This window comes from Platichthys flesus, chromosome 14, assembly GCF_949316205.1.
Source record: "Platichthys flesus chromosome 14, fPlaFle2.1, whole genome shotgun sequence".
NCBI classification, from domain to species: domain Eukaryota; kingdom Metazoa; phylum Chordata; class Actinopteri; order Pleuronectiformes; family Pleuronectidae; genus Platichthys; species Platichthys flesus.
Window position 1 is genome coordinate 11,019,199 of NC_084958.1, and position 17,428 is coordinate 11,036,626.

Below are 17,428 nucleotides of genomic sequence, written 5' to 3' on the forward strand. Positions count from 1 at the left end.
GGCCCCTGAATTGAACCACATCTGAAGTCTTTTTAAACATACTTTTTTACCCACAATGCAAGTCGACCACAATAAGGCAATAATTCCGGTTGTAGAAACCTTGCCCTTAGGCTTTATCCATCTTTTCCCACATATGCTGTAGTGCTCTCCAACACCTGTAAATCTAGGTATCTTTTAAAACAATTAAATACATATGTAAAATAACCCAAACTGTGCTGACGCTGGCAGATCATTGGGTGTTTGACTGAAACTGTAGAAAGAATCCGACTATTTAAATGTGTTTTCAGAGCCATAATCATTTAAAGGTTTAAGTGGTGCAGAATACTTTAGCTTAAAAAAAAATAGAACACCCTACTATTAAATGATTTCTTTTCATACCATTTTGGTAGCACACTTTGTCATGTGCCATCCAGAGACTGTGTAGGCTTTGATCCCAATCAAACGCACTCGCAAATACATTCCCTGATCACGCGGTCTGAGTAGAGAGGAAGCAAGGGCTGACAGCATCTGGTGTAGTGTTTGGCTGCAGTAAAGCCCTGTAAACACACTGTATCTCTCTTTGGCTGCGGTGTGGGGACGCACAGCAGACTACTTCAGCCAAATTAGTGTCACAGCGGCTTTCCACATCTAATTACAAGAAAGTGTTGCGAAAGAAAAGAAATGTCGGCACCCGCTCGTTCTTCTGATGCCCTGTTCACTAATTAAGTGTTAACGATTTTGGACCACAAGCTATGAGCATTTAGTCACTTGTTTTTTTATAATTATTAATTACTTTTTAATTTGAAAGAGTTGAATCTATTCCAGTATGCAGGATCAAGAGATACTGTAATCTGATTTTGTGCTTATGAATCGGCCGATGCCTGAAGTCTCGCGCTGAGACTGACCTCGCCGGTTGGAACATGACTGACCTTGCATGGCATCATGACTGTGAGCCAGGAATGAGGATTAACTGTCTGTGTCAGCCGAGGAGAGGCAGCAATTCCCTGAAGCCAATTGACAATTTGCTCAGATGTAATGAAATGGGTGGAAGACCAAACGCCCCTCAGCTCTGCAATAAAAACCTGCATGCAATGTCAGTGATTGCCTCGTTTTCACAAATTGAAAACATAAAAAGAAAGTATAAGAGAGAAATGACAAACTCGGTGGATAGCTGATAACTTCCTCCGCAAAGAAAATTATATTTTAATTACATTAGTATGAGGGAATGGTACATTGTCTCATAAGCATCCCCAGTGTTTGGGAACGTACTGTACATAATTAGGGAGAGAGAGAGCTGAGGTCTGGGATCACACAATGTTTCACATTCCTGATGATTTTAGTAGCAAAATCAATTTAAGTTCATCTCTCCTGCATGGGAACTGAATGTGGGACCAGCAGCTGCAGCATCACAGACCACAGGGCATTTAACAGATATTATGCAGAGCAGATATATAATAGATGGTGCATAGCAGAAGTTTAAACATCTTAAAGATTGGCTGCAAATGACAGAGATGACATGAAAAAGACTTTAAGCAAGTGTTTTTCAATTATATAATAAATCCTCTTGCAGTCGAGATATTTGGCATTTTGGAAAATACACTTTCACATTTTACACATTCCTTCCACTAGCATTAGGGTTACTATACTTAGGATTTTTTTTTTCATGAGAAAACTCATGCTAAGTTAACAGGGTGTAGCTTGATATTTACAGCATACAGTAATAGCTATTTTCAGACATGAACTCAGAAAAATTGTCCCTGGTCTTATCATTTTCTCTGCATTTTTATTTATCCGTGCATTTTCTCTCATGAAGAGCACAGCAGGAGATTGATAGAGATGGATGCGTCCATGACAATAGGAAAATGTCCTATCCATGGGTTGCGCATTCATGGGTAGAGAATTCAGGAGGCAGGACATAATGGATCAATTCTGCTGGAAGGAAAAAAAACTCAACTCATCAGCCATTATCAAAAAATGCTACTGAATCTCATGGTCTTTTCCATGTTGACGTCTTTGTCAGCGTCTTGTGTGTATACCTCTTTTTCATCCTGAGATAAATCGGTTTTGCATCAATCCCATGTTGGTCATCATTTCCCTGCTGTATTCTACAGTACTCGGGGGCTGGCAGGAAATGTTGCAGATCAACTGATGTAGACATTTGCCTTTTCAGAAACAGCCCCTTTAGAAGATTTCAGTGAAATGTCCAGACTTCTGAGAACAGCTAATGTAAAACATTAGCAGTGGGTAGGTGCAGCGGGTTCTGAGAAGCAGGACACCGCCACAGGAATATTATAAATCTGGCCCCTAAAAAAATCACATGACAAGATTTAGCCTAAATGTGTCACTGGTGACTACAGATGTGGGTACAGATATACTGGTTGTAACTTCAGGCAATTCTTCTGATTGGACTAAAGACTGACCTTTGACCCCTATTAGGCCAATTTAGAGCCATTATTCCAGTTTTCTCTCATCCACTGTCACAGCATGCATCCCCCCCTCCTCCTCACTACTCTGTCTGTTAAGCTCCACCTTCACTCTCTCCTCTTTATCTTCTTCTCTATTTAGCATCCTCTCCGCACATTCCCCCCCTCTCTCCTGAGCTTTCCTCAGGCTACCTCCCCTCTCTCTGTCTTCTTCTCCTGTCGATAACCTCTGCTCCTCCTCTGGTTCCATGTTTATCTTCGCCTCCGCTATCTTTTGTTTTCCTCTCACTCGTCCCACATGGGTGTCTGCCTCCAGCCGAGCTCTCAGCTGCTGCTCTCTGCGGCTCCATTCCTCCTCCATCCCCTGGTAGATGTGAAGAGAGAAGTGCAACGACCCATTCTCCAGCAACATGTCCTTTACTTTTCTCAGCAGCTCTCTCACTTGCCCCTGCTCTCCTTCCTGTCTGTCATCTGATTCACCTCCTCTGTTCTTCCCCCCTGCCCCCTTGTCATCGTTCCTCCACCAATTTACTTGCTGTTTCTTCCCACCTCCCTTCACCTTCTGTGGATGTATTTCTCACTGGGAGATGACGGTTGTCTTGTTATCCAATACGTGGTATCGATAGCGACACTTGTCCATTTACCTGAACATCCTCAGACAAACCCCAGCCTTGTGCATCCACAACTGGTTTTATGTGTGTACATGTAACAAATATTCACTGGAGTGTAGACAAGGAATAGGTTTAAATATGAGTCCATGATATAACATTTGTTGTACAGTGAGTGACTGCATGACTGGTCTTAGATCTAGACCTGGTTGCCAAACCCATTGCTTTTGTGAAGGTTAAAAGTGTGGCCTAGGGGGATAGAGCGGGTGCTCTGCAACAAGAAGGTTGCTGGTTCGAATCCCACCCTTTCCCATCTGCATGCCTAAGTGTCCTTGGCAAGATACTGAACCCCTATATGGCCCCTCATAAATGTTGAGTGTACTAAAAATGTAAGTCGCTTTGGACAAAAGCGTCAGCTAAATGTAATGTAATGTAATGTAATGTATCACCGACATGTCCGGCTGTCCAGGTTCCCATTGTCAGAGTTATTCCTAAAGGCTGCAGGTGTAAGATCCCTTCTCAATAACGGTGCCACCAGAGATTCCGGAATCCTAAGACCCAAGATCTTGAAACAAGATCACTCTTCTTCTTCACTTACTTCCTATCTGGTGGCTTAGGGGATAAACGTTCCTCTTATCAACACTTAAAAATAAGCACTTCCTCGTTTTTATTGCTGTCTCGACATTCCCTAGGATCATTAAGCTATCAAAAGTTTTTATGATTCCCATCAAATACTCTCCCTGTCAGGAAGGCTGTGAATGAATTATAAGGCCTTTTGGAGCAGCATCTATCATTGTTTAACTTGAGCTGCTCACTGTTTACTGGCTTTTGATGAGCAACAAGGACTGAGTCACAGTGTACTTTCCAGGATTGTGGAGCTTAATAGGTCGTTTTACACATACATTCATATTCATATATACATTTGCATTTGTTAATGTAAATATACCTTCAGAAAAGTGGACATGTGTACCTGAGATATCATAAACTACATATCTGAAACACATTCAAATAAACAATTGTGGTGTATGAACTTTGGGCTTAGCCAGTCAATCGCACCAAAAATCTAAAATCAAATTGATAAATGACGTTTTTTATTAAATTCCATTTCAAATAAATGAAATGATTCAGTAAAAACAAACTTATCTTCTGACTCCATTTCCTGGACATGGTTGTTTCCTCCTGCAGCCTTGTGCGTCATTGTTCTACAGCCGTCATAACAACATTTCGTTGTTACACTTTTCTTAAAAAAAGCAACAGATCTCTGAGATTTCTATCACATCAAACCTCTAATACTTGATTTGTTTGTCTGAATTTTCTGGCCTCCTTCTGCTGCTCAATGTATCAGGACTCACATGTTTGGTCCGTCTGCAACCTTGATCTGTGCCTGTGCACCTCACAGATTATCGTTACTCTCATCTCTGAATGTGTGTGTTTGTGCATGTGCCTGGGGTCATTGTTGGTTATCTCTGTGCTTGACATTTTGACATTTTATGTGTTAGCAGATGGCAAAGTGTGCCTCGTGTATGCGTGTAAGCATGTACCTTTATGGAGGCTGCATGGTGCTGTAAACTGTTGTTTGAGCAGCACTGTGTGTTTTGTGTGATAAGAGTAACAATCAGCATGATTGATGACAGTAAGATATCAGAACTAACAGTGATTATCTATGCAATATCAAGACTGTCAGAAACAATCTTATATTTCCATCTGTTTCTTGTCGTAGAAAGACATGTAATCAGGTTGGCTCAAGTCTTAAAACTAATTTATTTTCTACGCTAGATACGTACACGAAAACGGACGGAGCCGTCTGTTCTTATACTCTGAATATTCATTTTTAATTTGTGCACGTTTTGCGAAAACTTGTAGCTAAAAGTTCACGCAAGATGACCATAGGAAAACTGGGAACGAATGCTACCAGACAACAGATATCAACATTATGTTATTTGTCTGGGGCACGGCCACAAACAAATGTTTTGCCTCTTTCTTAAAAACGTATATCATTACAACCTCCTCCACCGCAGCCACGTTTGTCGCTGTCAGAAACTACTATGACCCTCTAGTGAAAGCATTGCTTAACAACCATGCCCACATAAAGAATGCATATAAGTGTACGGGCAGTTATGTTTAAAAATGTTTACGTACGTCTTTTTATTTACATAATATGTAATATTTGGTTCCAGTGTTTTTGGAGACTGGCGTAATCCAGGAACCAAAAGTCGAGAAAACACAGCCTCTACATCATCAGTTTTACTCACTTTTTACTATTCTTGTTTTCTTTAATTTAATCCTAGTACAAGAGTACTAAATTGCTGCAGAGCCACTTAAAGGGTCTATGCTCTGATGCAAGTTTCTAACATATTTATGTGTGATGACATCCTGTATTCTTCATACCTGCTTCATAAGGTTACTACACTTTGTGAGTGGCAGAATGACTCGAGGCAATTTCCACGCAGCAGGTATACACTTGCTGCAATTAGCTTTAGTGCTTGTACTGCAGGAAGAAGTGGAGGGGAGCACGGGTGGTAATGATGACATGTAAATATACAGCTGTCTTCTACACTAAAGTAAATGTCTCCAACCTCCCCCTGTAAATCAGCTGATCTTTCATTTAAAAGCAGGCAGGTGGAGTGTTGCACTCCAGTCTTACACCTTTCTTTCTCTTCTGTCCAGCTTCCCTATGCTTCTTACTTCTCTCTCTCTCCCTGGGTTTATGTCCAATGATCTTCTGCTGCTTATGGGTGTGTGTGTGTGTGTGTGTGTGTGTGTGTGAGAGAGAAAGAGAGAGAGAGAGTAAACATGCACCCAGATAAACACACACTCTGACCCGACCGGTAAGGCCAGAGAAGGGATCAGCCGTTTTTATCTTGGTTTGCCTCCGTCACACTGAGGTTAGTTTAAAGCCTGCTTGCTGCGTGAGCGCACGTGTGTGAGCTCATGCTTGTGTTAATGCACCTGCGGTTTTCCTACTTTATACTCACACACACACAATCCACCGTAGCTCCAGAAAAGCTCGCCCCCTCGGTCTTTCCTTTATGTTGTTTTGATCTTTCTTTCTGATCCTGATTCTGTCTTGTCTCTGTCATTTTCACCTATTCTGCCTCTCCCTTAGTACTTTTATGTGATACACAGATACACATAGACACACACACACACACACACACACACACACACACAAACAATGTATTGTCAGGCAATTGTCCAACTTATTTCATTTGTCTTTACTTTAAACCACTTTTACTTTTTGATTGAAAAGCACCTCGCAATAAATCCAGCGCCTCTATGGACAAACCATTGCTACGTTCTTTGGAAGACAGTGTTGCCCTGGCAGTGGGATTCACACCTATCTGTGAGTGTCATGGAGGCGGGGCAGCAGTTTGTTACCCAGACAGAGGCTGTGCACGGCGGAACTTAAAAGCTGAACTTCTCGGAACATTACGCTGAGGAGCTGTACGTGTGAACGCATATGTCCGAATCAATTGAACTGGACTCCACGACCTCATGGACATGTGGATATGTAATGTGGCTCCACAAAAGTTTAACTACATCCTCACTTTCATTCATACAAGGTCCAGAAATATACACCCCCCCCCCCCTCCCTCAAATCCACACTAACAAACTGCAACAGTGGTTCAACCTTGGCAGTTCCAAATTACTCCCAGGAATGAGGGATGTTTTATTACTTTGCTTAACTGCATGCAAGCAGGAATATGAATTGATTGCTGTGCTTGCAACATATTTTCTCTAATATTGACATATTTATGAGTGAAGTCCACCTCCCTGCCGTTTGTAGCACTCAAGGATGTCTGAGGGTCAGACAGAAGGCTCTCCTCTCTCAGTGCGTCCTTCTCCTCTCATCTCATGACCTCTTCTCCTCCTCCTCTACTTCATCTCTTCATCTCGTCTCCTCTTCCTCCCCCCAGTCCTCCGCCCCCAGTCTTTTACTTTTTCCACCTCTCCTTCTCATCTTTCCTCCTCCAGTTTTTTTCTCTCATCTCTCTCGCCGCCTCATCCCAGAGGAGACAGCGAGCAGTGGATTTACAGGAATGCAGGGGGAAAAAGAGAGACAAGGGCTTTAAAAAGAAACAGCGCCATGGCTTGTATTACCACCAACTCCTCTCTGTAGTATACTCCGCTCTGCCCACAATGCCCATCTTTCTGTGTGACACTAATGTGGCAGATAAGATGCTGAATGACTCATAATGCTGGATATGCACAAATACTTGAGCCACCAACGTTTAGCTTTAGCCAAATATCTCAAGATTGAGAGTTCACAGAGGACTTGAGGGACATTTTTTTTTATTTTCACACCCTTAATCTGTGTGGGCTGGACTTAGTGCAACTATGTTTGCAGCCATTAGTCCTCCCACGCCGTGGCTGCATCCTTTTTTTAGTACAAAAGGGTTTTCTAACAAATCCTCCATGGATTGTCGCAGCAGGTCTGCTTAAGGTCTGAATAACAACTGCTGCAAACTGTCTTAAAGTGTGATTATGCAAGAAAAACTTCTGTGTTGCACAATTTACTGTGTAAAAAGATACATGACACCACCGGAGGTACATTAGTTATGGATAACAGCGACTTGTCTTTCCTTGTGAAGGACGTTAGTCTTTGGCAGAGTTCAGCGTCTCGTGTGTTTGCTCGGAGAATAGAGATGCACCTCCCACCAGTGCTCCCTTTGTTGTGTATGCTCTTTGTTTAGGTGAGGTTTGAAAATGTTCTGTTTCTATCTTAATGTGCAGAATTAACCTAAATTGTAATTTAGGACATTATTTATCACCTTTTACTGCACTGCTGACCCCTGTCAGTAGATGCAGGCTTCATATTAATACAGTGCATAGTGATGTTGTGCATACAGTATGAGAGTCACAGTCATAGCAAGAGCCTGCAGTGCAATAGCTCACGGAAGTCATATAAATTATAACTGGCAGAAAGATTCTAAGTTCCGTGCTTATTCTCTTTCCCTTTGTTTTGTTGAAACAACAACACATCCAATGACATTTCAAGCCTTTGGACTTTTCTTGGATGTTGTTGCACCCGCTCATTCTGAACACACAGTCCTTCCTAAGTTCCTGCTCCCTAAAAGTGCGGCCCAATCACCACCTGGTGGCTGGCTGCAGTATAGGTTATATATCCTGCCTCCTCCATGTTAGGGGATGGGACATTGACCAAACTAAAACTACATTTAATAATTAGAGCCCGAGGGCTTTTAACATGCTCAAATTCTTACCAAAATTTGCAGAAAATTAGAAAGTGGGGAACATTTTGGTATTCTGGAGGAATTTTCAAAATGGCTCACGGTGCCCCCCGAGCCCCCTGGAACGTGTTCACATTGACCGGTCTTCGCAAAAATCAGTACACAGGTTAATCATGACCAGACAAGCAAAACAATTCATAGGTGCTATTTGTAAAAAGAAGGAACAGGAAGCCTTCTATTTTGCCTTTAGTGGCCATTTTGGCCATATTCCAATTTTTTAATTGTTCATTTTTCCCACAAAGTCTGGTTTCAATTAGTTGTTTGATTATATAAAAACGAGGTGAAACTTCACAATCGACAGCTGACAGCCAGACTCCTGATTGGTTCCAGCTTATGGTTCGACCACAGACATATTCCAGAGTAAATATTAAGTCATGAAGTTCAGGACCCAGCCCTACATGTGACTTTGTTGGGATTATTTGCCCTCGACTGAGCTCAAAGCCTCCGTTTATGCACATGCAAGGAGCTCTGTGTGTGTGCATGCGTTTCTTTTTGTTTATTTCATATTGCTTTATCTGATCTTCCATAATTTTTAAGTTTGTCTGTTTGATTTCCTGTATTCGTGACCTTGCATATGCACCTGCTCTTTGTGTCTGCATGTTTTTCTCCACTGTCGAGGTCTTTACCAGACAGGTTTGTGGAGTTCCTTTATATAAATGTTTGTTCTCGTTTCACGTTAACAGGACAAACATGATGCAGCTGCTGCAGCCGGCCTCCATTGTGACATTAGATCAGGAAAGAAAAAGCTTTGTGTTGGGGCGGGAGAAATACACCAGAGGTCACATTATTGAGCTGTGTGTTAATCCTTTAACTATTTGTTTGTCAAATATATATGTACACATCCATATGAGCAGACATATGGGCTTGTACATTAGTTTCAATTGTAAAACTGTTGTCATGGAAAGCCTTGTAATTACATTTTTATTCATTTTTCTATTACATTGACTTTAATTAAAGGATTACAGGATTACATGCTCCTCTAATTCCTTAACCTCTCGGGCTTTGAAGCTTCTCCGAAAATCAGGCAGATAATGATAAAAACTGCATTGTCATCAGTCTAAACACACACACACACGCTTTTGTGTCTCCTGTTGACAGTTTGGAGATAAAAGCAGTTTTCACCCAGTTTGTGATGTGCCAGGGAACGATCAAACACTTCAACCTTGGAGAGTGTAGGAAGCCAAACAGTATGGAGAGTGTGAAAGAGGTTTCCTCTTTACAGGTGGAAAAGCACTGCAGGAGGAGAGAGAGGTGTTCTGTTACAGATGAGATGTGGCCGAATGAGAGACTTGAGAGAGAGAAAGAGGAGAGGATCATGTTGAGCCTGAGCCGTCCATTCTATATGTAACGTTTGTGTTTGTCACCGCCAGTCTGAGGCCGTTTGAGAAGCTTCATCATCTCAAATCGAACAGATTTTTTTGCTAAGAAATCAACATATATAAAACATTTCCAGTTTGTTTTTATTGGTTGAAATCATAGACTGTATATAAAGATGGATGACGTTACTCCACACCACCAGGTAGGAACAGAGCTATTTTACACAATTGGTTCAAGCGTCAGGAAATTTAGATTTCAACTGACAATGTTGGTCGTGTAATCAGTGAATTGGAACAAATATAAGTTTGTTAAATTGCTTCAGTGCCATAGGCCCCAGGTATTTTACATAGATGGTTCTCAAATGTCAATCAACTATTACCATGGAAACCATTCAACATTTGAATCCATCTTAACATCTTTTTTTAAATTGTCCCTTGTTGTAGTGTCATCATACTTCATCATTACCGGACTTTGACTTTGAGTACTTTTTCTATGACTATTCTCTTCCTCTTAAAACACTCTCTGATGGCGTCTCGGGCTTTATATAGATCCCAGGCCTCACCTCAGGTCAGTTTTTACATCCATCATCAGAGTGATGCTGCCGTTGCCATTTTCACCTTCTCTCCCATTATCATTGTCTACAGACAATAACTCCTGCTCTGCACTGCTGTGCAACTGCATCTCATTACAGGCGTCATGTCACTCTGTGTGACCCTATTACTTCTTGTTCCCATCCCAGCAGACCCAGGGTCACACTTCATATCCATATAAAATGTCTCATCAGGGAAGCAGTCCTTCACTCGCTGAGATCCCTCCGCACAATGTGTCAATCTGATCTCACCAAGTAGTCGTCATCAGTTTACACTCTGAATTTATAGAGGCCTGTCACTCTCGTGCAAATAGAGCTGTCACAGCAGAATGTGGAAAAAAACATTAAAGGTTGGTGGTTTGATTACCAGTGCTTACAACATCTGCCTGAACAAGCACTCTGAAAGAAGGAGGAGAGAAATTACTTTTATTTTTCTTTATCATTATAATAATATAATTTGTATTATATATTTATATTTTCATTAAAAAAGTCCTGTGGTCTAGGGGAGGTTTTCCCTCAGGATTTGTTCTGGTTTCATCTTGCAGTTTAGCTCTCAAACCCTCTGAACTCATTTTGACGACCAGTATCTCAATTAGAAAGTTATTTTAATAACTTGAAATAATTGATTTCAATAAAAATGGAGCAATTATACTCTGAGGAAATCCAAAATAACTCATTAGGATCCACTGTGTATACTGGCTTGCATCTTATTCATCAATGTGAAGTATCTGTGACGACCTACAGGTAAATCTCTTCACCCACAGTGATATTCATTCTGAGGCATCATTCCTCTTAACGCAACGAGTGTGTAATGATGCAGAGGTAAATGACCCAGTGCTGATCATCCACAGTGAATCTGATCATTAGCTTGGGGAGCTGCTTATAGGATGAAACATAATGGAAAATGTGTCATTAAGAATTAAACCTTATTGTTAATGCACCGAGAATTGCAATGGAAGTCATTAACCCTGCTAATTACTTGTATAATGCAACACAAGGCCACTGTAGAAATGTAGAGGGCAGCTTGTGATTAACCTGGAGAGAACGGCAACTTATAGAAAGGATCTCATAAATATAGAATAATATTATGAGCTGGTATGTGTGAAATACCTTCTGTCGCATTACACTGTACAGCTACATTAACACACTGTAACATGTGTAAAGTCATTAAGGTTTAGGAAGTTTCATTTGTACAGCTCATTTCATACGCAGTGGTAGAACCAAGGTACTGTGAGAACAATACAGAGACAAAATGTAAAGAAAAAATTCTTAAATCATGAATCTCAGTTAAAAAGAACTTCCAAGCAAAAGAAAATGTGTATAAAAGAGTAGGATATAGGTAAAAGATTAGAATAAATACAAAAAAATAGAAAAATAATACAAATTAAGTAGAAATTAAAATAATCGCATAAAAATAGATTAAAATATTATCGTATCACTTTGTAAACCAGTTTAGTTAAAGGCACTTTTGAATAAATAAAATTCGAAGATGGCTTTAAATATGTCAAAAGCTTTTCTGATGCAATATGATGATTTTAATAACCACACTTATAAGAAGTTTATGTGATTAAAAAGGTAATGCTGCTTCCTGTGTGTGAGAGGGGAGTCTGTGACGAACACTGATAGTTTCCACTTGAATCTCTGCGGCTCTCTGCGGCTGTTGTAATATCTGAAACATCTATAAGACTTAATGCATTACAATAAAGGCTCATAGAAGCTATTACAACACATTAGGTTATAATTAGAATTCATTTTGAGGGTATTAATAATGCATTCTAGAGGCTCCATAGAAAGTATCCCTGACATTATGGCAGACAGAGCTGGGCTGTTTCCCGATGCTTCACTTCTCACTGAGGAAGAAATGACTCCGGGAGGTTTGAGTGTATTTTGATCTTTTACTCTCATTCCAGTAACAGCGGCCAATTAAGAGACGTCGCAGTCTATTTTTCATTTGTATTATTTGAAATTGTTTTTCTGGAGAGGGGAAGACAGAAAGAAAGAGAGAGACAGAGAGTTTGAAGCCACAGTATTGTTTGCTGAAACTGTCTCCACATTATTGACCACTAACGAACCCAGCGCTCTAATTAATGGGATTTGGTGGGAAATTGCTCCCTTTGACAGTTTAGTGCACACAACTCACACACTGTACACGTCTACCTTTGTGAGGACACTCATTATGCATTTCTTACAGCCCATAAACCACGCCTCAACCATCTCAATCATGGTTGTCCACTTGTTCTTATCAGTTCAGGAAGATGAAAAGTAGCCAGCTTGTGGGCTGCAGCACACACAGAATTATCTGCAGAGGTCTGTGTACGAGTCAGAGCAGGTAATTAAACCTGGTAAAAACACTTTTCCACGACTCGCTTGATTACTTTCAAATTTCCTCTCTGCTTTCATGTCTTGTTTTTTCTGCATCTATCGGGAATTCAATAAATAAGATGGAAAGTGTCTCAGAAACAGATTATCTGCCCTTAACCCTTAATACCACACACCGCAGTAATCACGGATGAGACTTCAAGCGGTACAATGAACAACATCCATTGATCAACCAGTCCCTTAAACATTCTTCATTTTAGGAGTCATTAACCAAGTATGTAGATTAAAGAAACATCTCCTTCTGTATAACATTTGTACAGGGGAATATGTTTCACTGCAACTTGAAAGGGAAATATAATCCAATTTGAATTGAACAGATCCAAATCCCAACTAACATTATCTCAAACATCTAACATATGGTTGATCCCTCACAGTCTTATAGAAAACCTTGTGCAGAGCCAGCCTCTATGTGGGCGGCCATCTGCCTCGACTGGTTGGGTGAGAGAAGCCAAATGAGGGAGAGGGGAGAGAGAGTAGTGGGATTATCGTCTTTTACCTAAATTGGTTGTCATAATGAAAACAATAAGAGTGATACTTGGATGTAATGGTGTTATTAATGATAGCAGCAGCAGTATATTGCTTTAGTTATAATAATAATAAAATAATTTTGAGCAACCACTCTCAGCTTATCTGCAGAGCTCAACATCTGCACTGTCTCTATTATTACCTCTGGGACCACAGCAAGTACAATGTGCTGTCATGTTGGGATGGGTTTTTGATTGAAACATAACATTCACTTTATCCTGCGAAAAATATGTGTCAGATTTATAAGAAAAATTACTATATGGATTTATGTGTCGTGTTGATGGCTCAGGCACCGCACAGCAGCATTCATCCAATGCCGCGTGTCAGCTGTGATGAGAGCAGCTCTCCTAATGGAAGAGTCAAAGTGAGGTCATACTTAAAATCAACTGTGCTCTTATGTCATCGTGACTGTGCACAAGTGTTTCTGTGGCGAGCGGGGATGAGCATTAATGTGACAGAGCCACTGCAAGGACACAGTTAGCGCATGTGTGTGTGATTGTGTGTGATTGTGTGTTTGATTGTGTGTGTGATTGTGTGTGTGTGTGTGTGTGTGTGTGTGTGTGTGTGTGTGTGTGTGTGTGTGTGTGTGTGTGTGTGTGTGTGTGTGTGTGTGTGTGTGTGTGTGTGTGTGTGTGTGTGTGTGTGTGTGTGTGTGTGTGTGTGTGTGTGTGTGTGTGTGTGTGTGTGTGTGTGTGTGTGTGTGTGTGTGTGTGTGTGAGAAGGCTGGACTGTGCTCTGTCCTTTTGGTTTAACCTTGAACACAAGCATCAGTAGAGGACGTCCAGAATTACAACAGGTGATGGCTGTGTGTGTGTGTCCTGTAAGAGAAGCAGGGCGACTCAGACTCTCAGACTGTGTTTTACTGTCACTTCAGGATCCTCCTCAGCTTTTTACACCTCAAGACGATGATCCACGCCACTATTTACCGCCTGTTTCCATATAAATACTTTATCTCCGAGGGTATCTCCCCTGTCTCTGTTTTTTTTTTTCTTACAACTTGACACATTTACATTTCAAACATTTCCTGCCAGTTACAGTCTCTCTGTCTCCCAATGATTGACTTTCACTCTGTCTCTTTCAGCCCTCCTCTTCATTGTCACTGTTTCTGTCACCCCTCCCGTTTCCATCTGAGTGACTTCCTTTGTTGCTGTTCTGCTCCATTTCTTAATTTCCCTACATTTCTTCTCCACCGATGGTCGGGCGCCATTGTGTTGTTGTGGGAGTCATGTAGTTCAAAGGCTGTTGTATGTGCAGTGCAGTAAAGCATGTGTGTACACAGGACAGTATGTGCCTGCCGTGGAGCGTGTGTCCTCTGTTGGGGGGGGGGGGGGGGGGGTTGTTGGATCACAGAGTTCATCTTTGGATGCGTCTCCTCTCCTCACCCTGAATCCTTCCCCTTCCCCCTCCCACTCCGCTGTGCTGCTTAATTAGACCGATCAGATGTGATCATTATCATTAATTCAAAGATGACATTATAAAAGCAAAGCTGTGAGGCCAGGTTGCTAGCACACAATGAAGGGAAAAGGACAAAGAGTAGGGAGCAGAGGAAACAAATAAACAGCCAGTTGGAAGTCAACCATTCATCTCTGCGAATGCCTGTTAATCACTCAGCTTCTGGAGGCAGATTTAGCAAGTTGTTTTTGCATCGTTGTTTTATTTAGATTTTAAATTTTGAGAGTTTTTCTATTTAGAAGCTGCTAAAATATTTGCAGTTGGATGTGCTCAATAACATCAAATGTGGCAATTCTACAACAATGGACCAAGAGACCACAGCTACACCAACATTGGTTTCAGACAGGTTCCTTCTGACCATAGTCCTTCCTCCTCCTCCTCCTCCTCCTCCTCCTCCTCCTCCTCCTCCTCCTCCTCTCTTTGGTCTGTGTCATTCAGCTCAGACCGCAGCCTCTAGTATCTGTTACCTCCTTCATCCGTGTGTGAAGGTGAAGGTCAGTGAAGAGAGGCTGACCCGGCACTCGTAGAGATTAGAAAGTGGCTGTGTGACAAAAATATTGTGCTTCAGCACTAAAGCCCCAAAAGCTCTTGATAAAATTTTCCTTTGAAATAGTTTGATTAGAATAATCTTTTCAGCAGGACAGAAAGTCCTTGTGACAGATGGTGTTCTTTATTCAATGAGTTCAAATACAGGTGCCTATATAGATCTCTCAGGAACTCGTTCATGCATAACAAATGTAAGGATGTATTATGCATGTATAAAAATACAGAGGTGCAAGTACCAACACAAACCTTCAGGCAAATCAATTCATGAAATATCTCAAGTTTGCTCTCAGACTTATAGCATCTCTCTCTACTTCCCTTTCTGCAGCCGAGCCTCTTCCTCTGATGGACCTGTGTCGGCGGGCCGCCCGCCTGGCGTTGGGTCGGGAGCGGCTTCAGGAGATCGAGAGCCTCCCTCTTCCTCAGTCCCTCAAAAATTACCTCCAGTACCAGTGACTGACAGCAGCAACTGAACAACTGATCAACGCCACGAATCAGACCACCAGGAAGTCGAAGGGTGGACTGATGAAACACATTTATTTAAAAAAGATGCAGACACGGAAGACGGATGGAAACATGTCCACACTGAGAGCGCCAAAGCTCAACACCCGATGGGTTTATACCAGGAGGAATGGATGAACTGATGGTGGATGAACTGATGGCGGAGGTCCGACCCTTCATGTGGAGGACACGACAGCTCCAGATGCTTTTGGATATTCAAGCTGCTCTTTCATTAGTTTTGGATTTTTGGAAATAAATTATTGCTGATGGGCCCACCTCAGATTGAGCCCATCCTCTGGGAGACGGTGGTTAGATGAACACCCCCACCTAGTGGTGAGAGTGAGAACTGCGACGAGAAAGCGCACTAATCCTACCCTCGGAGGCCTTTCTGACGTACAGTCAGGGAAAGTGTGTTTAAGTTGGAAACCACAGAGTGTGTCCACAGTCTCCACTGGCAGAGGTGACAGCCCAGACGTCCGACAGCATTTTAGCACTGATGTCATTTGTATGAGACGACTCAGGTTCGACCTAAAGCTCCCACTGCTCACAGAGAAGATGGAAACATCCGGGGGAATGAGCTCCTGGCTGCATGCAGAGATTTGGTGGTAGTTTAGCTCCTTTCAGACATGATATGAATCTAATATTAAGAAACGAAAGTACCAGACAGCAGATGGAGACAGAGCAGTGGAGTGAAAAAGTAATACAGGAAATAGAAGTGTATCAGTGATGGATGTTAAAATTATTTTCGAGTTCTAAGTCTAAATGTTTCCCACTCATTAATTGGATCATTTATCAGTTTATTAGCATGGCCTGTCCTCTACTGAAACATCCAGCGCAGCACCAGTACAGACGGACAGGATCCTACATTTGCTGCTTCATGAGTAACACCTGAAGCATTAGGGATCACTTTTTGCCACATACCTGAGGAAAAGAAAATCTGATCTGACTTGAAATAATTTTAACGAGAGCTGGTAAACAACCTGACTTCAGATCTTAAAATTCTCCTCTCTAACTTCAATTTAATCAAAGTTGAAAAAAAGAGGTTCAGTTGTTATTTATTGAGAGTTTGATGTTCAGAAACTCACCTGATCCACTGTATCAAAGCTGGGGACATGAGGTTTGATCAGATTTGATAGGGAATTATTTGATTAAAGAAAACAAGCATTTGAGCACAAATGCTACTTGATTCTGATTGGTGGATGGAGATACTGTACATGGCATCAACTGGTTCAACACAGAAGAGGAAAAAAAACATATTTCTAATGTGGACCATAAATGTCTCATAGCTAAAAGCTTTAAATTTTAATCTGCACAGTTGGGCTGCTGCTGTCTTTATGTGACACTGACGATATTCAGTTCAGACTTGCACTGTGTCCCACTGTGGGTGCAGCTTATTAAGACTGTTGTCACTACATGTCTGAAAGAGGCACGAGTGGAGCTGTGGGAGCTGTGGGAGCTGTGGGTCAAGACGTGCCGCTGTGGAAACAGTGCTAACATGCTGTGGGCAGTCACAGGAGCCGTCCTCCCTGCTGATGTTTGTGGCGCCCTGCTGTAGCTCGCTGGTACCAGACAGTGTCTGTCTGCTGTTCACACAACTGTCTTAATGACCACAAACAAACAAACAAACACACAAACATACAAACAAAGTAACAAACTAAGCAGATCTAGACTCTTGATCTAGGATAAAGGCTTGCGCAGGACACAGATGACCAACACAAACACAAACACACACACACATTTTCTTTCCTAAAGAAGCTTGAGTCACTTTTTTTTACTTCTGAGTTTGTATCCTACATTATTATTATTATCATTATTATTATTAATAATTAATATTATTAATGTTATTTTGAGTGTGGAGTCTGA

General features: G+C 41.5%; 1 protein-coding gene across 1 annotated transcript in view; it reads left to right on the forward strand.

Moving 5' to 3' along the window:
• Window positions 1-17,197, forward strand: part of LOC133968875 (SPRY domain-containing SOCS box protein 4-like) — a 68,815-nt gene extending 51,618 nt beyond the window's left edge. Inside the window, exon 3 of the mRNA XM_062405116.1 lies at window positions 15,393-17,197. Within this exon, the coding sequence (XP_062261100.1) occupies window positions 15,393-15,520 (128 nt within the window). The 3' untranslated portion in view covers window positions 15,521-17,197. The remainder of the gene's footprint in view (window positions 1-15,392) is intronic.
• Window positions 17,198-17,428: the final 231 nt, after the last annotated feature.